This window comes from Stegostoma tigrinum, chromosome 21 (genome assembly GCF_030684315.1).
Source record: "Stegostoma tigrinum isolate sSteTig4 chromosome 21, sSteTig4.hap1, whole genome shotgun sequence".
Lineage (NCBI taxonomy): Eukaryota > Metazoa > Chordata > Chondrichthyes > Orectolobiformes > Stegostomatidae > Stegostoma > Stegostoma tigrinum.
This window is the reverse complement of record NC_081374.1, coordinates 34,047,672-34,073,882: the sequence shown is the minus strand read 5'-3', so window position 1 is coordinate 34,073,882 and position 26,211 is coordinate 34,047,672. Positions and strand designations below refer to the sequence as shown.

The 26,211-nt window shown below is 39.9% G+C and overlaps 1 protein-coding gene across 5 annotated transcripts in view; it reads left to right on the top strand.

Moving 5' to 3' along the window:
- Positions 1-26,211, top strand: part of LOC125462731 (protein phosphatase 1 regulatory subunit 12B-like) — a 227,466-nt gene that overhangs the window by 124,014 nt on the left and 77,241 nt on the right. For all 5 annotated transcript variants that reach the window (XM_048553013.2, XM_048553012.2, XM_048553010.2 and 2 more), the window contains one exon: positions 4,257-4,347. In XM_048553013.2, the coding sequence (XP_048408970.2) occupies positions 4,257-4,347 (91 nt within the window). The remainder of the gene's footprint in view (positions 1-4,256; positions 4,348-26,211) is intronic.

The window sequence follows — 26,211 nt, the reverse complement described above, 5'->3', positions numbered from 1 at the left end:
ATGTTTTTTTTCCCAGCCATGCTTTTCTGGTATAGTTCCCACCTTGGCATTTAGCTGGCAATGTGGAAAGTTGCCTACATGTATCATGTTTACATAACGCGGAATGTATCCAACCTGGCCATTTGTCACTGCATGGACACATGAGGTTTCATGGCATCAGGTCAAGCATAGGCAAGGAAACCTGATGATTACCATGTGCTGTGCTCCCTCAGGCACAACAGGCCAGGTAGCATCAGAGGAGCGGGAAATTTGATGTTTCGGGTTGGAATCCTTCTTCAGAAATGGGTGTGGGGAAGGGAGCTCAGAAATAAAAAGAGAAAGGGTGGGGCTGGGGTTGGTAGGTGGGCCTCCTCCCTATTTATTATTGAGCTCCCTTCCCCCACTCCCCATTTCTGAAGAAGGGTCTCAACCCAAAATATCAACTTTCCTGTTCCTCTGCTACCTGGCAGACTGTGTTCCTCCAGCTCCACACTGTTATCTCTGATTCCAACATCTGTAGTTCTTGCTATCTCCAAGCCCAAATACAGCAAGACCTGGACAATATCCAGGCTCGGGTTAAAAAGTGGCCAGCAACATTCATGCTATGTAAATGCCAGGCAATGACCAACTCCAATTGGTGACATTGTCACCGTTGTTGTTTTGAATTTCAGTTGTATTACCATCACTGAATTCCCCCATGATCAACAATCTGGGCACTACCATTGACAAGGAACTGAATTGGACTAGCCAAAAAAAGTGTCTACAAGAGTAGACCAGAGGCTAGGACTTCAGCAATGAGTAAATGCTTGAAACCCTGTCTTAACTCAGCTTAACTCTGTCTCCTTCCGTGTCACCTCTTTACATCAGCTGATTTTTTAAAACATGTCTGTCTTGCAGCTAGTAAAATTGCCTGTTATTCACAAGTAAGTATCTCACAGTGACCCTTTTGTATATTTTAATCAAGCAATTTTCCCATTAATAGTTTTGTGCTTTCTGTAAATGGTAATGTTTGAAGTTTGCTCCTTTTCTTTTTACCCAAGTTGGATATAATGCTCTTTATCTTACAAACTCAGTCTCTCTCATACTCATTGAGTGACCTTTAAATTCCTTTTCACTGAGCGGTCCTGAATGACCTGTAGAAAAGCTTGCAACTAACCAGGACCCTAACCAGAATTGCATGTGACTAATACATTGGAACAGCCAAATGTAACAGCCCCTTGGAACTGAATGTGCTCTGAGTGTTATATCTCAGAATACTGGCTTCTGCAGCTCAATTAAGAATTAGTCGCTATAGTTTGTGACTGCAGTGGGGCATTTTTGAGGAAAGCATATTCACAAGGTTTTTCTCCTTTGTTTCAAAATCTTCAGTTATAGTTATCACTTCTGCAGCCAGCAGAAAGATTCAGCCCGACATTTTCTGTTGGACTTACACTGAGTTGCTTGTGGATGTAAATTCTCAGAAAACATTTGATAAGATCTGCATCAAAGGTTATAATGGAATAAAGGTGATGGCGTAGATGGTGATATTGTGAAATGTGTAGAATATTGTCTGTCCAACAGGAAATAATAGGCATAAATTGATATTTTTCTGGTTGACAGGATGCAGTGAGGGGCGTGTCATAGATATCAGTGCCGGAGTCTCAACTTTTTACAATTTAAATGACTTTGATGCCAAGTTCAAAGGATAGTTACCATATTTGCTGAAAACAAATATAGGTAGGAATTATTTTATGAAGAAAGCATGAGGCTGCAATGTGATATAGGTAGGCTAAGTGAATGAGCAAACGTGTGACAAATGGAGTATGCTGTGGGAAAATAGAGAACTTGTAAGAAGACTAAAATTGAAGCGTATTATCTAATTAGAGAGGCACTTTAGGGTTCTGAGATACAGAAGGATCTGGTTGTCCAAGTGCATAAATTGCAGCATTTGCTTTCCTTTATCAATCCAGTTTAGATCTGTTATAATTTATGCCCTTGGCTTTCCCTCCTGAAGTGGGAGTCGAATCTGGAACTGTGGCTCAAAGTTCAAGGCATTACTGCTGTGCTGCAAGAAAAGTTTTTAAACAACAAAAGATTAGTATGCAAATACATTCAGTAATTAGAAAAAATAATGGAATGTTATTGTTTTCAGAGATAATGGGAACTGCAGATGCTGGAGAATCTGAGATAACAAAGTGTGAAGCTGGATTAACACAGCAGGCCAAGGAGCATCCTAGGAGCACAAAAGCTGACGTTTTGGTCCAGGCCCGAAACGTCAGCTTTTGTGCTCCTAGGATGCTCCTTGGCCTGCTGTGCGCATCTAGCTTCACGCTTTGTTATCTAGAATGTTATTGTTTGTTGTGAGGAGAACTGAATGCAAAAAGTACATGTGGTTATGCTTCAGCTATGCAGGGCATTGGTGAGACAATCTGGAATACTGTGTATGTGATGGGTCTCCTTTACTGAACAAAGGTTGTAAATGGGTGTAAGGTCTTGTGTGGTCTTGACAGGATGTATGTGGAAAATATATTTCCTCATGTGGGAGATTTTAGAAGCTTGGGTCCCTGATTTAAAAATAAAATCACCCATTTAAGATACAAATGAGAAATTATGAGGAGTCTTTGGAACACTCCCTCAAAAAGGACTTGGAAGCAGACCTCAATTCTTGACAAGCAATGAATGAAAAGTAATGTGGATCAGCCAGAACAGGGATGAAGGAGCTGAATGGTCTATCCTGCTCCTAACTCATATGTTGGCCTTTGAAGTTGTTACTGGTATCAAGAACGGCAGAGTAGCCTGATAAAAGCGTGATGTAAATTGTCACTCGCTCATTTGTTCTTCTGTCAGTTGCTAACATTTCCTTATATGGATGTGCAGATAAAAGTTGTATGCTTGCAAGACCAGAATGTCACTCAGTCTGTTACTGACAAGTGTGCAGTTTGTTGTCCTCTTACTATAAAAGTGTTTGTTAACGGTCTTAAACTAATCTTATTCAGATAAGGCTAATGTCAGTGTGGTCAACTCTGAAAGCTTTCTGCAGCATCAGTTAATGATTGTATTGGAGGAATATACACTTAGTATAATTATCCTGTTGTGCTTATTTAGTGGACATGTGACGACCAAATTATTGCCACAATGTCGGAGTTGAATTTAACATTTTGTCTTGTGGAAAAGAAGGATTTTGAGGTTAAAAATATATGCATACCTGACCTTTGTAAGAACAAGTGGATTCATGTTTGTTTCCTATTGAAAGTTTGTTAAGATTGTTGAAGTTTGTTATCTACACTTGGCTTTTGGTATTTTAAGCAATGTGCCCACAGTGGCTTTGGCTCTTTCGCTTACAGATTCCATCATGTCCAACTCAAGCAGACAAGCCCTGTTTGTTTAATTTATTCTATCATCTTAAATTTCTTTCAGCATTTTGTTGCATTTGTGTTTGATTTCTGCACTGTGAGAATTGTTCATGTTTAAATGAAAAGTCTAAATTAGAAAAGACAGCACAATACTGCTGTAGTGATGTGCAAATCTGCTTGCTTCGTATAATGAAAAATGCAAGGATACACATCACTTGATGTAATACTGCAGTGTTCAAGCAGTTATTTCTTGTTGACAAGCGCCAAAGGCCCCTTGATGTAGTTACTTCATTGTGCTGTGAAGTGGCATTTTTTTCATAATTCCAGTTTTCGCCCAACCTTGAAAGTGAGATGTAGGCCTGTATGAAGAAGTATCATTTGCACTTAACTTACTGAGCCGTAACTACAAGGTTTTTTTTAAAGCAGGAAGCAATGAAGTCTGTTTCAATTAGGATTTTTAAAAATTTAGTCAAGTTGTATAATTCATCATTAAGGCGCATACTTCACAGATATAGTAATGATTTACAAACAAGTGAAACTGCCCCAAGAACAGGGAAAATTAACTGGCCTTGTTAATGCTAGCAGTTGCATTTTTTAGAGGACAAAATTAATTACTACTTTAGGTTGAAAGTGTGAAGTTTACTATAGTCAGTGTTTTTATACTGCATGTTGCAATCTGTTAAGTATTTAGCCAATGGTACATGAATGTTGGAGCAAAATTAAACTGTCAGAACAAGACACATTCTACTATATGAATACATAGTTTCTACTAAGCTTAATTAATCTGCATATATTTTTGATTATTCAAACTGCAGAAAGTTCTGACGATGGTGATTTCAAGCTTATGCTGAAAAAATAGATATTGTCATTTCTGTTGGTCTCGTAGAATCAACTGCCTGTTGTAGTCCACTTCCAAAAATGTTTCACTCTGCTGACGTATTTCAGGTCCTATCTCACTCCTGTTCGAGATGAAGAAGCAGAATCACAGCGAAAAGCTCGATCCAGGCAGGCCAGACAAACCAGGAGATCAACACAGGTCAGTGATTTCATACAATTTTAAAGTTTGTTTAATTAGGCATAATTGATTTTGTTCAGTTGTTCCATGCAGGAAGACCAATAGTTTTCATTCTTACTCATGGTCTATTACCTATCGAGAACAAAAAAAATCTCAAAGATTGTTTGTATCATGCAACTCAGATATTGTTATTTTACACCCTTGATTAGATTGCTGATTGTGGTCTATGTTTTCATAACAGAATGCATGAACTTATTTTGATCTCGGTGAACATAATTTTTGAAATTATTTTTTCTGTGACTCATTGTTCTATTTCTGTGGCTTGAAGTATAAACCTGTCATTTTGGCTACTGATTATCAAATACAAGTTAAAAGTTATTTATTTCAAACTTGCTATGGCACATCCATAAATACAGAAGTAGAAATATCTATATAATGTGAACTTAAATGTGTAAGGAATAATTAATTCCTTTCTTCCCTAAGATTTTTTGCATATCTCTTTAAAAGGCTTTCACTTCCTCTCCATAATTTATTTGATTTGAAGTTCATTGTCATCTGTGGCTCTGCTTGCTGTCAATCTATTTTTTATATTTGGAAATAACTAAGTATTTGATATACATTATGAAAATTAAAACTGACTTTGAAGATTGTGTGGAGGGAAGGCCTTATGAGGAAAAGCTGAGGGACTTGAGGCTGTTTTCGTTCGAGAGAAGCAGGTTAAGAGGTGACTTAATAGAGACACGCAAGATGATCAGAGGATTAGATAGGCTGGACAGTAAGAGCCTTTTTCCTCAGATGGTGATGGTTCGCATGAGGGGATATAGCTTTAATTTGAGGGTTGCTAGATGTAGGACAGGTATCAGAGGTAGGTTCTTTACTCAGAGTAGTAAGGGCGTGGAATGCCCTGCCTGCAACAGTAGTAGACTCGCCAATTTTAAGGGCATTTAAATGATCATTGGATAAACATATGGATGATAATGGAATAGTGTAGTTTAAATGGGCTTCAGATTGATTTCACAGGTCGGTGCAACATCGAGGGCCAAAGGGCCTGTACTGCGCTGTAATGTTTTATGTTGTATGCTTTGTTTGATTTTTCGACGTTCTATTTTACTAGATACGCATGAAGTGTAGCTACCGATAATTGCTAATGATTATATCCAGGAACTCTCTGTTGAATTGCAGATTTTAACTTCAGTAGTATTTAAATCATCAAGATACATCCATCAAACAAGTAAAGCAATTAGTTTACAAGTTACTGAATTTTCAAGTCAGACTTTTGAACACAAAAGTCAGTATGCATTATGCTAATACAGTTGAGGCTTGGAGGTACAAAAATGTAATCTTGCTCAGCTTTATTAAGGATAAAATGTTAAATATTTTGCAGGTACTTAAACAGTTTAATTTTGCAAATGTTAACAGCTTTTACAGAATAAATGTCTATACAATTGGTTGCCCAATAAGTTAAAGTATAAGTTTGTCACCTGCCACAGTATAATTGTACATATAGCCACTTAACTAAATATGACTTCATTATAAAATATATTTGTAAATAGATGCTAAATTTGCTGCCTTTTTTCTTTTCATTGTCTTGAGAAATTATTACTTTCAAATGTTAGATTTGTACCAAAATTGCCCCTCAGTAGTGAGATGGTATTAAATGGCAATACGGTAAAATTTAAAGGGAATAAAACTACTCGATCTAATTTCTCCTTAAGGCATTTACAGTTGGTAAAGTATGGATATGTGGCTGAGTTGAAGGTGGAGAGGTAGTGGGGTTCAGAGTATATAGAATATTGTAGAATCATAGAGTTACACAGCATGGAATCAGACCCTTTGGTCCAACCAGCCCATGCTCAGCATAATCCCAAACTAAACTAGCCCGATCTGCCTGCTGCTGGCCCATATCCCTGTCAACCTTTCCTATTCATATACTACTTATCCAAATGTATTTTAAACATTGTAATTCTATCCACAGCCACCACTTCCTCAGGAAGTTCATTCCACATGTGAACCACCCTCTATGGAAAGAATTTGCCCCCCATGTCTTTTTAAATCTTTCTCCTCTCACCTTAAAAGTATGCCCCCTAGCCTTGAAATCCCCCATCCTAGGAAAAGACACCTACCATGTTGCACACCCCTCATTATTTTATAAACTTCTTTCAGGTTGCCTCGCAACCTCCTACACTCCAGTGGAAAAAGACCCAGCCTGTCTAGTTTTGTTTTTGTAACTAAAACCTTCCATGCCTGGCAACATCTTGATAAATCTCTTCTGAACCCCTTCCAGCTTAACAATACACTTTTTATAACTGGGCAACTAGAACTGGACACAGTACTCCAGAAGAGGCATCACCAGTGTCCTGTTCAACCTTAACATGACTTCCCAACTCCTGTGCTCAAAGGACTGAGCAATGGAGGCAATCATGCCAAATGCCTTTTTAACCACCCTGTCCATATTTGATGCAAACTTCAAAGAATTCTATGCCTGCACCTCTAGGTGCCACTGTTTTACAGCATTCCCCAAGGCCCTACCTTTAATTGTATCAGCCCTGCCCTTGTTTGCACGAAAATGTGGTATCTCCCATACATCCAGATTGAATTCCATCAGCCTTTTTACCCATTTGATCAAGATCCCTTTCTAATTTTAGTGTTTGCACAGAAGTAGTGCATGGAACAAATGAGCAAGTAGGAAGAAATGGGTAGGAGCTAGAAGTGGGAATGGGCAACAAACCGAAGAGCAATGTCTATCACCTGCTCAGGTGAAGAGAAAGCTATTTGTCAGTAGAAGCTCCAGTAATATTTGATGTGATGAACATGATTTAAATGTGGGAGCGGTTAAGTAAACAGGTGAATGAAAACAAATGATGAATGCACAAACCGTGTTACACAAGGAACCACCACGAGTCAAGAGTTGAAAATGTTAAAGTGTTAATATTTACATGGTATCTCCCCAGGTGCTCCATTGTTACATAATAAGACAAAATATGACACAATCTAATGAGATGATGTGAGACCAGGTGACCAAAAGCTTGACCAGAGAAGTAGGTTTGAAGGAACGTTTTGTAGGAGAGAAAGGGATTCATCAATTTATACTTGTACTTACAATGTTAAAAGGTGGCCTGATTGCGTTGCATTAATAGTAAGGTTTGATGGGAATAGGTACCGGGAAACTGTTTCCTCTAATAGAGGAATCTGGACATGGGAACTGAATCTCCAGGTTAGAGTCAGGCTACTTACAAGTGAAATCGGGAAGCGATGTTTTTAAACATCTAGTATTACGTTCCTTTTGCCGTTTTAGCATACTATGAATTAAAGAATTAGACCAATTTCCTCATTCAACGTTCTGTAACTTTATGGTCATTCAAAACTGTTGACTGTGGCTTCATTCATAGTAAATCCTGCTTCCCAACAGCCCTGTTCTCGCTGACCTGCATTGTTTTCTGACAAGCAACATCTTGATTTTAAATTCTTATTCTTGTTTTCAAATCACCCCATGGCCTCACCCCTCCTTATCTTAGCTTTTCCAATCCCAGGGCCTTCCAGAGTTTCTGTGCTCCTCTAATTTTAAACATTTGTACGTTTCAATTTTAATCACTCAGTTATTGATGGCTGTACCTTCAGTTGCCTGGGTTCATGCTATGGACTGTTGTCCTTAGCATCACCTCACTGCTTCTACCCTGCTTTCCTCCTGTAAGACACTCCTGAAAATCTACATCTTTGATCAAACTTTTGGCTGTTTGGCCTAATACCATCCTAAGACTTGTACTTTATCTCTTAATGCACCTGTGGAGCACCTTGGGAGATTTATTACCTCAAAGGGGTTTCTTAAAATAAGTTTCCAACATGGGAAACAAAGCCATTGTGAGAAATTCTGTAGCTATAACTGCATATGTAAGAATGAAACCAGGTGAATTACTCAATTGGTCAGTGTAGGAAATCTTATCATTCTTGCATTATGCATGAGATGCTATTTATGACTGTGTGTAAGCTGTTTAGGTACTGTGGCAGAGCAGAAACCTGATTGGAAAGATCTAGTTATAGTGTTCCAGGATGATGGACAAAAGTTTAAAAGTGGACAGCACTCTCAAGGGCTTTAGAGAGGAAAGAATAGATGAGGATGGTTGGTACAAGATTTGTTTATTTTTCCCTTTGTTTTAGTGATGATGTTGAGTTTTTGGCATGGTGGGGATGTAGGATCCAGTCACAGAATCCCGGCCCATCAAGTCTGCACAGATGCTGTAAAGACCATCCCATTGAGAGCCAGCCCTTCACCCTATTCCTGTAATCCCATATTTACTATGGCCGATTCATCTTTGGACTGTGGGAGGAAACCAAACACCAACAGAAACCCTTTAGTGACAGGAGATGTTTGGCCCAGTGGAGTGTAGTCGGGGGTCAGCTGAATAGTTTTTCAGGAGCCAAACTAAGTTTGTAAGTTTTCTCCCTTTTCCTGAGTAACAATTTACTTAACTACAGTGGAACTCTCCAAATTCTGCAATTTAAATTTATGCTTTTAGAGGGTTCCAGGCTAATGGTTTTTACCCAGTGGAATTGTCAATTTCTCTCGCAATTCCTCTGGAGTATGCTGTGATGGGATTTAGCAGAGTCTGCATGTGCCACTCCCATTACAGACAATTGCCAGGCCATCGGAAAATCTGGGTGCAGTCTGTAGCTGAAGTTGTAAAACCAGCAGGTTAAATACAGGCTCAGGGAGGAGGAATACTAGAAGAAGGTGGGCTGGACCAGGTTTTCAAAACTTTTGTACTATGCCTTATATGTCTTATAAAAAATTCCTGTGAACAAGTATGGTTTATGTAAAAACAGTTGCACAGTGAAAAAATATTCATGAATTTTGTCATAATTGTATATGTAACTTATACTGATGTTGAATAGCAATTTTGGCAAAGCATAGAAGTCTGACTTAGCTATGCAGTAGAGTCTCCGTGCTCCATTTACCAGTTAACACTGAGTTATGAAGTAGATTTCAAGAAAAGAGGGAACTTTTTCAAATTGTAAAAGCAAGCTGTACTTGAGAAACAGACGGATAATCAATCCCGAGATGGATATACCTCTGATACCCTGACACACAACTGTGTATTTCCTATGTGATTGGTATGTGTGAACCCGGAAGTGGCGCCTAGATTTAAAGTTATCTAGCATCCTGTCATCAGCCCTTTTAACCCCATCCACCACACTGAACAAATATATTTGATCCATCTTAAGGCTAAAGGGACAATAGAGATTTGGGAGGGCGAATTCTGAAGGTGTTACCTGGAGACGGCCCCATCCCATTGCTCTGCAATATGAAATGGTCCCGGTATGCCAAGAAAATTCCACTGAGAAGTTTGGACATATTTGGGAGTCCTCAACTCTTGGTTCTGTTATTACTCAGTTACACTCTTGTAGTAATAGCAATAGATAACTTTTCAAATTCATTCTCGCATCCTGTGTTTTCTGCTTAATCTTCATTGCTCAGTTGCCTCTCTTCAATTCAACTCTGATAATACTGTATCTGAGTCTGTGGTGCCTTTAAATTTGTCACAGTCCCCAGAAAAAGAGTTCAAATTCTTCCTTCACTGTCCTTCATTTTCCCTTCCTTTCTATGGAACGTACCCAAGTTTAGAATATGTGCCAAGGGCTAACAGGATTGGATACCTTTGTCCTGTGTTATATTAATGTAGAAAATTGAATGGCTGTATGAAACAGAATTTCATTATCCTACAATTATAAATTCCAGTGTTCTGTTGGGAATATTTTGCACTTGAGACAGAATGCATCATTGAGAAATGCATTTTGGATGGATAAATCCTAAGCAACTGTTAAATCTGCTTGCCCTGATTCAATACAACTGTTCGTAGATTAGATCCCAGGTTTTGTATATTGAGGATGACGGACACTTCAGAACTTCGCAAAAGTGAGTTGAGACTGGAAATATCTAATGTGAGATCTTCAAGTTGCTGCATCCAGCATAGCCACTAGATGGTAGCACAGTCTGGGTTTGATCACTGATATTAACCAATAGCTTGATCTGATGTGTATATTGTGTGGATAAAGAGTTAGTGTGTTTTCTGCTTTTGGGTGTTAGTTTACTTCTCTTCAATCTGCACTAATGGCTAGTAGCAATGCAGAAACATGCAACAAAAAATCAGATGTGTTCATCTGCCCTGTCAGTGTAGTATCTTCACCTGTAACTTTTTGTAGTGATGAATGGAAATTGGGTCCCTTCTGTAATCAAATCGGTGCCAAATGTAGTGTCCTGAATGTTTTGTACTCAACTGAGGAGGTTGATTATGGGCAGGGGGTGGTGGAGGTGGAGTTCTCTGACATTTGGCCAGTGCAAGGTGTTCATGAATTTCGCCCAGGTCTGCACCTGGAGAGGGCATTTCAATTTTGCTGCTAAGTGATTTTGTTTGGATTCATGGAACGCTATTATGGACCAATTCCCAGATGATGATCCTTGTGCTAAATAAAGTTACTTGAAATTGTGTGCAATAGATCAGTGACACAGCAATTTTGTAGATGTTTTGAATAAGTCCAAGATTTTGGAAGCCAAATTTTCAAAAAGATTCATTACTCACTTTGAATCGATTTACTGATTCCAAAGTAGACCGAAAGAGAAGGCCCTCATTTCACTAAATTTGTTTTGTATGTGCTGGTAGCTACTGACTGTTCCCCAACGTAGACTCCATTCGTAGCCATTGTCCGTGCCCAACTCCAAACAGAACCAAACTTCCTTTGTTGTACTGTTGTTATGCTTAATTCTAATAGTACCTGCATGCGGGCAAAATCTTGGGTAATGAGATAAATTGGAACCAGAAAGCAAGGAACATCTAATAGAGTGCCACATTCAGATCTGAAGAATGATAGTACACCATTCTGAGAATGGAGAAAATTCAATGCAAAACTGAGCCCACAGTGGTCTAAATGTGAAGACCAGGACAGCATTATGATCCAAGTAGAAATAACCAGTATATTTATCCAACCTAAAAATCTAACAAATGCTGATAAACGGCGTTTCTTTAAAGAAAGATGCACAACCACAAACATTGACTTATGAAATATAAAATGTCAGTATAAGTTAAATTCATGGGATATTGGCTCCAGTGCCAGGGAAGGAGGTTGTTCTTCCAATTTGATGGGCTCCACCTGAGTCATGTTGGGACCAGAATCCTGGCTGTAGATAGGGCTTTAAACTAAACAAGGTGGGGGTGGAAGCGAAGAGGAGGAATGGAATGGAAATTGCATGGAAAATTAGAAAATCAAATTTAATGGAGAAGGCCGGAGTCCACCTTAGTGATGAGTCCGATTGTTACCTGAAAAGAAAAGCAAGCAACAATGTGTGAACTTCATATCACATCAAGGAATAATATCAGAGTAGTAAAATTTGATAATAGAAAATCACCAAAGGTTTCATTTCTGAAAGCTCAAAGCATTTGGAATGAAATAAGAGTTAATAGCACTAATAGAGACAAACAGGTGTGATTTAGTTGTGTTACTGAAACGTGGTTGCACGGTGAACACGTTTGGGAGTTGAATATCCAAGGGTATTCAGTGTTTTGGAAAGATAGGAAGGAAGTGGAGGTGGTACAGCTTTGTTAGTCAAAGAAAAGATCAGTGGTATAGTGAGAAATGATATCAGTACTGGAGATCGAGACGTAGAATCGATCTGAGTATAAGTAAGAAAGAGGGAAATAAATCTCTGGGGGGAGTAATGTATAAGTCCCCAAGAAGTCTGTCAGTTAGGCACATCATAAACCAGGAAATACTGGAGGCTTGTAAGAAAAGTACAGCAATAATCATAGGTGACATTCCTATACACACTGACAGGATTGATTAATTCACAAAGGTAGCCTTGAGTGAGAGTTCATTGAATATATTAAAGATTATTTCTTGAGTAATATAGAATCATAGAGTTGCACAGCACGGAAACAAGCCCTTCCCTTGAAGCTGACCCTGTTTCCAAACTAAATTAGTCCCACGTGCGTGCACTTGGCCCATGTCCCTCCAATTTTTTCCTATCCATGATCTCATTCAAATATCCAAATTAATTGCTATAAGTGTACCTGCAATCACCACTTTTTCTGGCAGTTCATTCCACAAATGAACCACTCTGTGTTTTAAATAAAAAAGTTTCCTCTCATGTCCTCCTTAAATCTTTCTTCTGTCACCTTTTAAATATACCCCCTGATTTTGAACTCCCTCACCCGAGGGAAAAGACCCTTGTCGTTCACCTTATTTCATCCCCTTATGATTTTGTAAATTTCAATAAGGGCACCCCTTAACCTCTTAAGCTCCAGTGACAAAATGTTTCAGCCTTTCCAGTCTATTACTATATTTCTCCTGGACTCCTGCCGCTGAAACAACTGAAAGGCCACAGTCATGCGAGGTAAGACTTTTATGATCAAAAAGCTTAACTTCCCAGGCTACCCTCGCACTTTCTCCCGGACTCCCGCCATTGAAAACAACTTTTCAGTTGTTTTCGACGGCGAGAGTCCAGGAGAAAGCGCAAGGGCAGCCTGGGAAGGTAAGCTTCCACCCAGTAAATTTGGGAGTTAACTAATACCCGAGACACTACACACAGTGTCTCCCACGCTTCCACCTCCTCTAACCTAATAATAACAATAACGACTAAGTGTGGTGAGCAGGTAAGCGATTTGCATTTTTTTTCCCATATCTCTTGGTTATCTTTTGGGGTGGCCACCCAGACGCCAAATCCCCTGGGAGTGGATCAGAAGGCAAAGCCGGAGTCTGTTTGAGTATGTGACGGAGTAAACTTACTGATACAGAGAACACTGCGAAACTAAAAAAAAACTGTTTAGTTTTAAATAATCAACTAAGTAGAGATGGCAGACCAGGTGACGTGTTGTAGCTTATGATGAGGGAGCTAGCTGCTCCCATTGAGAATGGCACTGACCACATCTGCAACAAGTGTTGGCTGCTTGAGGAGGTCCAGCTCAAAATTGATGAGCTGGAATCCGAACTCGAAACACTGCGGCACATTTGGGAGGGGGGAAAAAATACCTGGATGCTGTGTTCTAGGAGGCAGTCACACCTGGTAGATTGACTAATGTTAATTCGATCAGCAGGCAACGATAGCAATGTGTGACTGCGAGTGAGGCAGGTAGAGGGACCCTGCAGACAGGAACACAGGATCTGCAGCCCTTGACGTTGTCTCACAGGTATGAGGTACTTGCTCCCTGCCTGGATGAGGAACAGGGCTGCAGGAAGGATGAGTCAACTGACCAATGCACCATGCTCCAGTAGGCCATTCAAGAGAGGGCCGCAAAAAGACAGATTGTAGTTGTAGGGGATCCCATCATCAGGGGGATAGACAGCATCCTTTGCGAGCAGGATAGAGAATCCCGCATGGTATGTTGCCTGCCTGGAGCCAGAGTGCAAGATGTCTCTGACCAGCTTGAGAGGATACTAGAGAGGGAGAGGGAGGATCCATTGTTGTGGTCCACGTAGGTACCAACAACATAGGCAGGACTAGGCAAAAAAGACCTGTTTCAGGATTATGAAAAGCTAGGAACAAAACTGAAAAACAGGTCTTCAAGGGTCATAATCTCTGGATTGCTGCCCGAGCCATGTGCAAATTGGTATAGGGAGGTGAGGATCAGGGAAGTAAACACGTGGCTAAAAGAGTGGTGTGGGAAAGAGGGTTTCCTTTTCATGGGGCACTGGTATCAGTTCAGGGACAAGAGGGATCTACACTGCTGGGATGAACTCCACCTGAACTGGGCTGGATCCAGTGTTCTGGCGAAAAGGGTAAATAGGGTGGTTAATAGGACTTTAAACAAGTAAGTAGCGGGGAAGGGAGAAGTGAGCATAGAGGGACAATAATGTAAGGCAAAGCAGCAGGTTAACAGGTGATACGAAAGCTTCAACTCCATTGAAAATTAGGAAAAAGGTTAAAGGGAAGGAGAACTCGAGCTGTTAGTAATGGAGGTTATAGAACCCAAAAAGAAGGTGCAAAACCTGGCATAAGGGTACTTTATCGGAGCATTCAAAATAAGGTGGATGAGTTTATGGTGCAAATCATGGCAAACGGGTATGATTTAGTGGTCATTACAGAGAGAAGGTTACGGGATGATCATGACGGGGAGTTAAACATCCAGGGGTATCAAACTGTTTGGAAGGACAAACAGGAAGGTAAGGGAGGTGGTGTTGCTCTGATTTTTAAGGATGATATCAGGGCGGTAGTGAGAGATGATATAGGTTCTACTGAACAAAACATTGAATCCAATTGGGTGGAAATTAGGAATAGCAGGGAGAAGAGTCACTGCTAGGTGTGGTCTATAGGCCACCAAATAATGACATCGTGGTAGGGCGGCAATAAACATAGAAATAGCTAATGCATGTAAAAATGGTACAGCAATTATCATGGGGGATTTTAATCTGCATATTGATTGGTCAAACCAGGTGAGTCATGGCAACCTTGAGGAGGGGCTCATAGAATGCAACCGTGATAATTTCCTTGAACAATATGTAATGGAAACTACGAGGGAGCAAGCTATCCTAGATCTAGTCCTGTGTAATGAGACTGGAATAATTAATGATCTCACAGTTAGGGATCCTTTCAGAAGGAGCGATCACAGAACGGTCGAATTTAAAATACCGATGGAGAGTGAGAAGGTTAAATCCAGTATCTATGTCCTGTGCTTAAACAAAGTAGACTGTGAAGGAATGAGGAAGGAGTTAGCTAAGGTAGAATGGGAGCAAAAACTTTACGGTGGGCCAATTGAGAAATAGCGGAAGACTTTCAAAATGATTTTTCACAGTGCTCAGCGGAAATATATTCCAGAGATAGGAAAGAACTGTAAGAAAAGAGAGCCAGCCTGGATACCTAAGGAAATAAAGGAGAGTATCAGATTGAAAAAAAAACGCATACAAAAAAGCAAAGAATAGCGGGAAACTAGTAGACTGGGAAATCTTTAAAGGCCACAGAAAGCCACAAAACTAGCTCAGAATATAAGGACAGGCAGCAAAAGTTTCTATGAATATGTAAATCGTAAAAGAGTGGCGAAGGTAAACATAGGTCCCTTAGAGGATGAGAAGGCCTAGTTAATAACTGGAAATGAGGAAATAGCCGAGACATTAAACAGTTATTTCATGTCGGTCTTCACAGTGAAAGACACAAATAACATGCCAAAAACTAATGGCAAGAAGGCTATAGCTGGTGAGGATCTAGAAAGTATCATTATCACTAAAGAGACAGTGCTGGGCAAGCTAATGGGGCTAAAGGTAGACAAGTCTGCTGGCCCTGATGAAGTGCATCCCAGGGTACTAAAAGAAGTGATGGGGAAATAACAAATGCATTAGTAATAATTTACCAAAATTCACTAGACTCTGGGGTGGTTCCTGCAGATTGGAAAACAGCCAATGTGAATCCACTGTTTAAAAAAGGAAGTGGACAAAAAGCAAGTAACTAACGGCCAGTTAGCCTAACTTTGGTAGTGGGGAAAATCCTTGAATCTACCATTAAGGAAGAAATTGCAAGATATCTGGATATAAATTGTCGTGTTGGGAACACCCACCATGGGTTCATGAGGGTAGGCCATGTTTAACTAATTTGGTGGAATTCTTTGAGGACGTTACTTGCATGGCGGATAATGGGGAACCTGTGGATGTAGTGTATCTGGATTTCCAGAAGGCATTTGACAAGGTGCCACACTAAAGGCTGCTACATAAGATAAAATTACACGGTATTACAGATAATGTAACGGCGTGGATAGAGGATTGGTTGACCAGTAGAAAGCAAAGAGTAGGGGTAAATGGGTATTTTTCTGGTTGGAGGTCAGTGGCTAGTGGTGTACCTCAGGGATCAATGATGGGACTACAGTTGTTTACAATTTACTTAGATGACCTGGTGTTGGGGGCTAAGTGTGGTGTGTCAAAATTTGTAGATGACACTTAAGGTGAGTGGTAGAGCAAAGTGTGCAGAAGACACTGAAAGTTTGCAGAGGGATATAGATAGTCTGAGTGGCAAAGATCTGGCAGATGGAGTACAATGTTGATAAGTGTGAGTTATTTTGGTAGGAATAACAGCAAAATGGACTGTGTTTTAAATGGTAAAAAATTGCAGCACACTGCTGTGCAGAGGGACTTGGGTGTCCTTGTGCATGAATCGCTAAAAGGATTGCTGGTGCAGCGGGTAATTAAAAAGGTAAATGCAGTTTGGTCCACCATTGCTAGAGGGATGGAGTTTAATACCAGGGAGGCTATGCTGCAGCTGTATAGGGTCATGGTGAGGCTACACGTGTACTGTGTACAGTTTTGGTCTCATTGCTTGAGAGGAGATATACCAGCACTGGAGGAGGTGCAGAGGAGATTCACTCGGTTGATTCCAGAGTCGAGAGGGTTGTAATATGAGGAGAATCTGAGTAGACTGAGATTATACTCGTCGGAATTCAGAAGAATGAGGGGAAATCTTATAGAAAAAATAAGATTATGAAGGGAATAGTTCAGGTGGAGGCAGGGAGGTTGTTCCCCCGAGCAGGTAAAACTAGGACTAGAGGACATTGCCTCAGAATAAAGGGAAGCAGATGTAAGACTGAGATCAGGAGGGATTTCTTCACCCAAAGGGTTGTGAATCTGTGGAATTCCCTGCTCAGTGAAGCGGTTGAAGCTACCTCACTGTTTTTAAGGCAAGGCTAGATAAATTTTTGAACAGTAAAGGAGTTGAGGGTTATGGTAAGTAGGCCGGTAAATGGAGTGGAGTCTCAAAAAGATCATCCATGATCTTATTAAATGGCGGGGCAGGCTCAAGCGGCCGGATGGCCACCTCCTGCTCCTAGTTCTTATGTTCTTACATCTCAAAACCTTCATTACCGGCAACATCCTGGTAAATCTCTTCTGAACCCTGTCCAGTTTAATAAGATCCTTCCTATAACAGGATGACCAGAACTGCACTCAGTACTCCAGAAGAGGCCTCACCGACGTGGTGTACAACCTCAATATGATGTCCCAGCACTGATACTCAAAGGTCTGAGCAATGAAGGCAAACACGCTAAACAACTTCTTAAATACCCTGTCTACCTGTGACTCAAATTTCAAAGAATTACATACCTGAACCCGTAAATCTCTGGTCTGCAACATTATCCAGACCCCTGCCATGAATTGTACAAGCCCTGTTCCTGTTTGCATTAACAAAATGAAATACTTCGCATTTATCTCAATTAAACTTCATTTGCCACTCCTCAGCTATTGACCCAATTGATCAAAATTTTTTTTTGTAATCTTAGATAACTTCTGCATTGTCCACTTATACTGCCAATTAGTGCCACCTGCAAACTTAATGACTTGGATGAGAAGACAGTTATTTATATTAATAACAAACAAAAGTGACCCCAGTACCAATCCGTGTGGAACACTGCTGTTCACAAACTTCCCATCCAAAAAGCAACCTTCCATCACCACTCTCTGTCATCTATCATAAAGCCAATTATGCATCTAGTTAGCAAGCACACTTTGAATCTGATGTGATCTAACTTTACAAATTAGTTTATCATACAGAACCTAATCAAAGACTTTCCTAAAGTCCGAGTAAACAATGTCCACCATTCTGCCGCCTTCAGTTGTTTTGGTTACTTTGTTTAAAAACAAAACTGTCAAGTTTGTGAGACACAATTTTCTGCACATAAAACCTTGCTGATTTATCCCTAATCAATCCTTACTTCTCCAAGTGCGTGTGAATCCTATCTTTCAGAATCACCTCCAACAACGTACCCACCAATGGTTGAACATAATTCCTCTGAATTCTGTTGTCATGCTTTTGAAGGTTTCACATTTGTCAATAATCCTTTACTTGAGAACAGTCTACTCCAATCAACCCACCAATGTCAGACTGTCAGGTCTATAGTTTCCAGGCTTCTCTTTACATCCTTTCTTAAACAATTGGACAACATTAGCCATCCTCCTGTACTCTGGTACTTTACCTGTTTATAGATGATACAGATATTTCTGCTAGAGGTCCTACAATTTCCTCCTTAACTTCCCACAATGTCCTGGAATACACTTGATCAGGTCCTAGAGATTTATCCACCTTTATGTTTTTCTTAGATCCCCAGCATTTCTTCTTCTGTAATGTGAACTTTTTCAAAACCTCAATGTTTATGTCCATGAGTTCTCTAGCTGCTGTTTCTTTCTCAATAGTAAAAACTGACACAAAATATTGATTTAACATCCTTCCCATCTTCCTGAGATTTAAGACGAAGATGACCTCATTTGATCTTTAAGAGGTCCTACTCCATCTCTATTTGCTGCCTTGCTCTTAATTTATTTGTAAAATCTTCTTGGATTATCTTTGACCTGATGTGCCATGGCTATCCTCTTTGCCTTCCTGATTTCAGATTCAATTGATCCCAGTTGTCCATATCTAATATTTGATTTTGTTTTTATTCTTGACTAGAACCTCAATATCTTTACTCATCCATTATTCTCTAATCTTACTAGCCTTGTCTTTCACTGTTACAGGAACATAATTCCTCTGAACTCTGTAATCAAACTTTTGAAGGTCTCTCATTTGTCAGTAATTCAATACTTGAGAACAGTCTACTCCAATCAACTTTTGACAGTTCTTGTTTCATACCCTTAAATTTTGCATTGCTCCAATTAAGAACTTTGACTTTTATGGAAGACTTATTCTTTTCCATAACTATTTTAAAGCTAATAGTATTATAATTACTAGTCCCAAAATGTTCCCCTACTAACGCTTCAGGCATTTGCTCTGACTTATTTCTTAAGAGAATGTCAGGTTTTACTCCTTTTCTGGTAGAAACATTTACATATTGATAAACTTTTCTTGAACACATTTAATAAATGTCATCATCCAGACCTTCAACACTGGCAATCCCAGTCAGTTAGAATTTGAATATCCTTTATTAGCACAGGAGTACAGTGAAAAGTTTGCAATGTCACCCCATATCTTAGGTACAAAGTATTTAGGTACAGATCTTAGATACAAAAATGGGGAAAATAAAGGGAAAAAGAAAGGGAAAAAACTTACATTACTTACACTTGTTCATACTATAAATTAGGAAAATGCGAAAAAAGCATAATGCTTATCACTTTAAGTCTTTCAGTGGATCTGTATGAGGGGGCTTCCACATGTTGTGTACCCAGGCTTGCAAGCTCCTGACCACTCTCATCAGTCCCCAATCCAACAACCATTCTGGATTGCTCCGAGCCTCCAGCCGGCTGGCTGTCCCCATTCCGCTCAGGGCTTCCAGCCGGCTGGCCGTCCCCGCTCCGCTCAGGGCCTCCAGTCTGGTGTAGCTCATGAGAGAACGGTGGAAAAAGAAGAAGAAAACAGGGATTAAATAGAATGAGCAGAGGAGCTCCAGTTGGGGCGTCCTACCTCACCACTATCTTGACCAGAATGTTTGAAAAATTAAAATCCCCTAGCATTACAGCCTTATCATTCGAAACATGTATTTGAGAACTCTGTACATATTTGTTTCTCAATTTTCCTCTCACTATTGGTGGGTCAGTAGTACAGTACCATCAAAGTATTTAAACCTTTCTTATTTCTAACTTGAGCTCATGTTTTCATCAAATGATCCCTCAAATATTTTCTCGAATTACAATAGTAATGTTTTCTTTAATCAAAAATGTCACTTCCTCCTTCTGTCGTGCCTCTCTTTCTATCCTTCCGATAACACCTAAAACCCATAATTATTGAGCTGGTTATTCCGTCTTTCCATCAGTCAAGTTTCTGTAATAGCCATGAGGTTCCAGTCCCATGTTCTATATATACCTTGAGTTCATCAGCCTTACCTGTAAGACCTCTTGCTTTGAAATAAATGCTGTTTGATTCTTCAGAGTTACTTGGGTCTCTGACTGACTTGATTTTGTCTGTCTTTTCTAATTTCAGAACTATCCTTATTTTTCTTTCCTTTTTCACTGTTTCTTAGGAAGGCCCCAGCACCGTCTGTGGAAGTTTACATGTTCCTGAATTAGAACTAGCAAATCTCCCTGCCAGGATGTTTCTGTCTCTTTCCAATTCAGATGAAACCCACCCTTTCTAACAGGTGTTTTCTCTGCCAGGAGAGACCCCAATGATTCAAGAAACTGAATCTCTGCACGCTGCACTACCTCTTCAGCCATTGGTTTATTTCCCCTATCCTTTTATTTCTTTCTTCGTTAGAACTTGGACCTGGAATACTACTTTTAATGTTCTGTTTTTTTAACTTTCTACCTAACCCCTTCTCTTCACTCTGCAAAGCCTTTACCCTTTGCCTGACTATGTCATTCTTACCAATGTGTACAACAACTTCTGGTTTCTCATTCTCCCCTTTGACAACATGCTTCAAACATTTTGAGACAAACTTAACCCTGGCACCAGGAAAGCAACATACTATGCTACATCCAGGTCTACTGCCACACAATCTTCTGACTGTGCCCCGACACGAGAGTCTCCTGTAACAATTATTCTTTCAAATTTTGCCAAACCCTTTTTAACATAAGATGCATTCTTAGTCTTTCAGAGGAAATAAGCACTGTCTCTTTCAACAGTATCCAAAACAGAATACATGTTTGAGAGAGGAATAGCCATAGGAGACTTCTGAACTACCACTTCACCTTTCCTGAAGTCATCTATCTATCTGAGTGATCCTGCTGTGTGATGACTTCTCTAAATCTACTTATCATAGCACTCAGTGTCATTGAGGCCATACAAGAGACACTAAGCCTAAAAAGAAGCCCTCAATAGCACCTAATATATATAAAAATAAATTACCTCCCAGTACCCACAGACTTTATTATTAAGCAAGCAAAACATAGAAAAAGAAATTAAACATTTAGCTGAACAAACAAAAAAAGGCTCCTTCTCAAATTGTCCGACATTTAGCTTTCAAACTCCAGATAAAATAAAACTCTTTCCAGAGCCATCCACATGTAGACCTTGCCACAATCTGTACATAATATATTGGGAAACCAAGGAGCAGACTATTCTGGAACAGAAACACAAATTGCTGGAGAAACTCAGCAAATTGGACAGTATCTATGAAGAAAAAGTAATTAATGTTTCGGTCCAGGGAACTTTCTTCAGAACATTTCTGAGTTTTTAAGAAGGGCTTCTGGACCTGAAATGTTAACTTGTGCATTCTTACCAGAACGGGTGCCAGACCTGCTGAGTATTTGTTTGTGTTTCAAATTTCCAGCATCCATTGTTCAGTGTTCGTTATTTAATTTTCATAGGATATTCTGTGTTTGGTATTATGTAAAAAGGTGGGATTAATTAAAGGTCTTATTGTAAAATATTCTCCAGGGAAGAATGATTACAGTATGTTGGAATTTAAAATTCAGTTTGAGGTTGAGCAATTTGAGTCACACCTTAGAGAACTTGTTTTAAACAATAATAATTGCGTAGGCATGAAGACAGATGGTGATTTGCCCTGGTGGACTGGGCAGAAAGACTGAAAAACCAGGACAGTTGATGAGCAGTGGCAGATATTTAAAGGCTCCCAAATAAAATACATTGCAGAAAGGAAGAAAGACTGTTTGTGGGGGGATGTTTGGTAAAAGACAAAAACTAAAGCATAATGTGTTGCAAAGTCAAGTGTAGGCTTGAAGATTAGGAAACTGAGAGTAAGAAAAGGGGTCCTTTAAAAAAGTCATAAAAAGAGCAAAGAGAAATTATGGAAGAAAATCAAAGTAAAATATCAAAGAAGCAAAATGTCCTATAAGTACATAAAAGGAAAGAAAGTAGTCATAGTGAATGTCGGTCCCTTGGAGGATGAGACAAGGGCATTAACAATGATGAATACAAATGGTGGAGTCACTTAATCATCATTTTGCACCAGTTTTCACAGTGGAGAACACAAGTACCATCCCAGTAATAACAACTAATGCTAAGGTAATAGGAAGGGAGGAACTTAGAACAGTTGTCAACACTAGGGAAATAGCACTAAACAAAGAATTGGGATTGAAGGTAGAAAAGTCCCCAGGGCCTGATGACCTTAGAACGTAGGGTCTTAAAGGAAGTGGTAGTGCAGGTAGTGATTAATTATTTATAATATTCCAAAACTCCCTGGATCTCGTGAAGATTCCAGTGGGTTTGAAAACTGCTAACATCCTCTGGATGTGAATTTGCTCGCTGAGCTGGAAAGTTAGTTTTCAGACGTTTCGTCACCGTTCTAGGTAACGTCATCAGTGAGCCTGATGCTTCGTCGGATGCTCACTGATGATGTTACCTAGAACGGTGACGAAACGTCTGAAAACTAAACTTCCAGCTCAGCGAGCAAACTCACATCCAGAACCTCAACTGAGCTACAAATCTTCTCAAAACTGCTAACATCCTCATTCAAAAAAGAAGGGAGACAAAGTAGGAAGCTACTATCAATTTCATTTAACGTGTCATTGGGAAATTGTTGGAATCCATTACTATGGAAGTATCAGGAAGATATTCGGAAAGTCAAATTACAATCCACCAGAGTCAGCATGGTTTTATGAAGGGCATGTCATCTCTGACCGATTTGGTTCTTTGAAGCTGTAACAAGCAATATAGATTATGGTGATTCTGTAGATTAAACTTACAGAAGACACTTTATAAAATGTTGCACAAAACATTAATACACAAAGTAAGCTAACAATGAGCTTTCAATGATGTATTGACTTGGATAGGGGATTGGCTAACCAACAGAAAACAGGGAGGCTGGATAAGTGGATGTTTTTTCTGGTTGACAGGATGTAACGAGTGGGCTGCCACAGGTTCTTGGGGCCCCAACAATTTTCAGTCTAAGTTGATGATATAAAAGTGGAGATAGAAAGTAAGTTTCAATAAAGAAATAAGTTTGCAAATGGATATCGATAGGTTAGTTGAATGGACAAAAATTTGGCAGATGCCATTTAGCGTGGATAAGTGTGAGGTTATCCATTTTGGTCAGAGGAATAGAATTAGTATCTAAATGAAGATTGTATTGAAGCACTCCGAAGCTAGAGGTATCTTGGAAGCCCTTGTGCATTAATCTCAGAGAATTAGTCTGCGGGTATAACAGGTAATAGAGAAGACAAACGGATTTATCACTAAAGGAAGCTCAGAAGAAGAGAGATCTAATTTGAGTTGTATGAGACATTAAAGATTTTGTCACATTTGATGTAGCAGAGATATTTCCTCATGGGGCAATCTAGAATGAGAGGTCATAGTTTTAGGATAAGGGGTAGCAGATTTAAAATCGAGATGAGGAGAAATTACTTCTTTTAAAGGCTTGTGAATTTGTGGATTTCAGTATCCCAGAGTCAGTAGATGGTAGGACATTGAGTAATTTCAAGGAAGAGAGAAACAGATTTTTAATTAGTAATGGGTTAAAGTAAGAGTGGGCAGAAAAGTGGAGTTGAGACTGAGATGGGAACAGATAGTAACAAATGGCAGAGCAGGCTCGAGACAGAATTCGTCTATACTTCTAGTTTTTATTTTCTAAATTCTATTATGGAATGCCAGATTTTTACTGGCATTTTGAGGTTATTTGATTCTGCAGTTTTTTACGTATGTTAAGTGAGCTGCAGTCTCTTTAGAATGGTAAGCAAGAAGCTATTTTGAGTGTACGCCTGGGGCATGTTTTCTTCTTAATTAGGTCAACTTCTGTTTGTTGAGTTACACACAAAATCTGAATGTCAGAAGTTTAATTTCCAGTGATGCATTTGGAAATTTTACTTTCTGGGGTTTGCAACTTTTGGAAATACAACAATATATTTGAAACTCCTTAGACTAAAACAGTCCTCAGCTTTATGCAGTAAGACCATGACAGTAATAGCATAGAAGTGACAAGGAGTGACTATTCCAAACAAGAGAGGGGAAAAGACTTGGACCTTTGGTTTTCGTTCTCACTTGGTTCCAAGCCAGCTGTTCCAGTTGGGAAAAGAGAAGCAAACTGAGGAAGTATTCTTAGTCTCTTCACCCACCTACTGTACACATCATATAAGCATGTTGGACACACTCAATAAGTGCAAGAATCCTGTGGCTTTAAAAAAGCAGGGAAGAAACTGGGAATTGTGCAACAGGTTTCTTGTGTTCTGACCCCTCAAAGGCGTCTACAAGGCATGAAGTGTGTAATATTTCACTTGCCTGAATGAGTATGCAATTCAGCCCTGCACAGAACAAAATAGCCTATTTCATCGTTAAACCTTTACTACTTTCACCAACAGAATACAGTTACATTAGTATGTGTACCATCTTGAAACTGCACAGGAACGAGTGGCCAAGGTTGCATTGATCACACCTTTCAAACCTAGAAGATTAAGGGCCACTGACACAACTACATTTTTGTTTATTCACTCATGCAACGTGGGTATTACTGGCTGGATCAGTATCTGTTGCCCATCTCTAGTTGCAGTTGAGAAACCAGTCGTGTGTTACCTTCCTGAGCCACTGCAGTACAGGTACTGTAGGTAGACGATTGGGAAAGGAATACTACCATTTTGACCGATTGACACTGAAGGAGCAGCAATGTATTTCCAAGTTAGGGTTGAGAATGGCATGGAGGGGCACTTGCAAGTTATGGCTTCCCATGTAGTATTGCCCTAACCGTCAAGACGGAAGTGGGCATGGGTTGGAAGGTGCTATCTAAGGAGCCTTGATGAATTTCCTTGTGCATCTTGTAAATGGCACATGCTTCTATTACTGAGTAATGGTGGTAAAGTGATTGAATGTTTGTTTGTTTGTGGATGTAGTGCTGGTTAATGGAGCTGCTTTGCCCTGGATGGTATCAAGCTTTTTGAGTGTTGTTAGAGCTGCACTCATCCAGGCAAGTGAGAAATATTCCATCACATTCCTAACTAGTGCCGAATAGGTGACTGGATTTGGAGAGTTAGGAGGTGAGTCACTGGCTGCAGTATTCCTGTCTTCTGACCTGCTGTTGTGGCCATTTTATTTGTATGGCAGCTCCAGTTCAGATTCTGGTCAATGGTAACTCCCAGGATGTTAGTGGGGAATTCAGTGACAGCGATACTATTGAACGTTGACAGGCGATGGCTCAATTGCCTGTTATTGGAGCTGGTCATTGCCTGATATTTATGTGGTGTGAATGTTACTTGAGCCACTTGTCAGCAAGCCCCAGTATTGTCCAGGAATTATTGCATTTAGACATGGAATACTTGCATATCTGAGAAATCATGAACATTGTTGAACATTGTGCATTCCCACATCTGACCTTAAGATGGAAAATACCATTGACAAAGCAGCTAAAAATGGTTGGGCCTCAGACGCTGTGCTGTGCTGAGGAACTCCTGCAGAGATGTCTTGGAGCTGGGGTGACTGATCTCCAGCAACCACAAATATCTTTCTATGTGCCAAGTATGACTCCATCCATTGGAGCATTTTCTTTCTGATCCTCCATTGGCTCCCGTTTTATCATGATTCCTGGATGCCACATTTGGCCAAATGTAGCCTGAACATTAAGGGCAGTTGCTTTCACCCCACCTCTGGAATTGAGCTCTTTTGTTCATGTTTGAACCAAGTTAGTGAGGTCAGGAGCTGAGCAGCCATGGCAGAACCCAAACTGGGTGTTAGTGAGTAAGTGCTGCTTGGTAATGCTGTTGACAAGACTTTCCGTCACTTTCCTGATGATTAACAGCAGACCGATGAGGTGGTAATTTGACATGGTGGCTTGTTCTGCTTTGTGTGTGGGACATACCTGGAGAATTTTCTGTATTGTTGCGTAGATATCAGTGTTTTAGCTGTGCTGGAACAAACTTGTCTATGGGGGCAGCAAGTTTGGAAGCATAAGTGTTTGGTACTTATGCCAGAATGCCCTAGCCATTGCAGAATCCAGTGCCTTCAACTGTGTCTTAATTTCACATGGAGTGAATCAAGTTGGCTGATGTGTGGCACCTGATCTGCTGGGAACCTTTGGAAAAGACTGAGATGGATCATCCACTTTGCACTTCTGG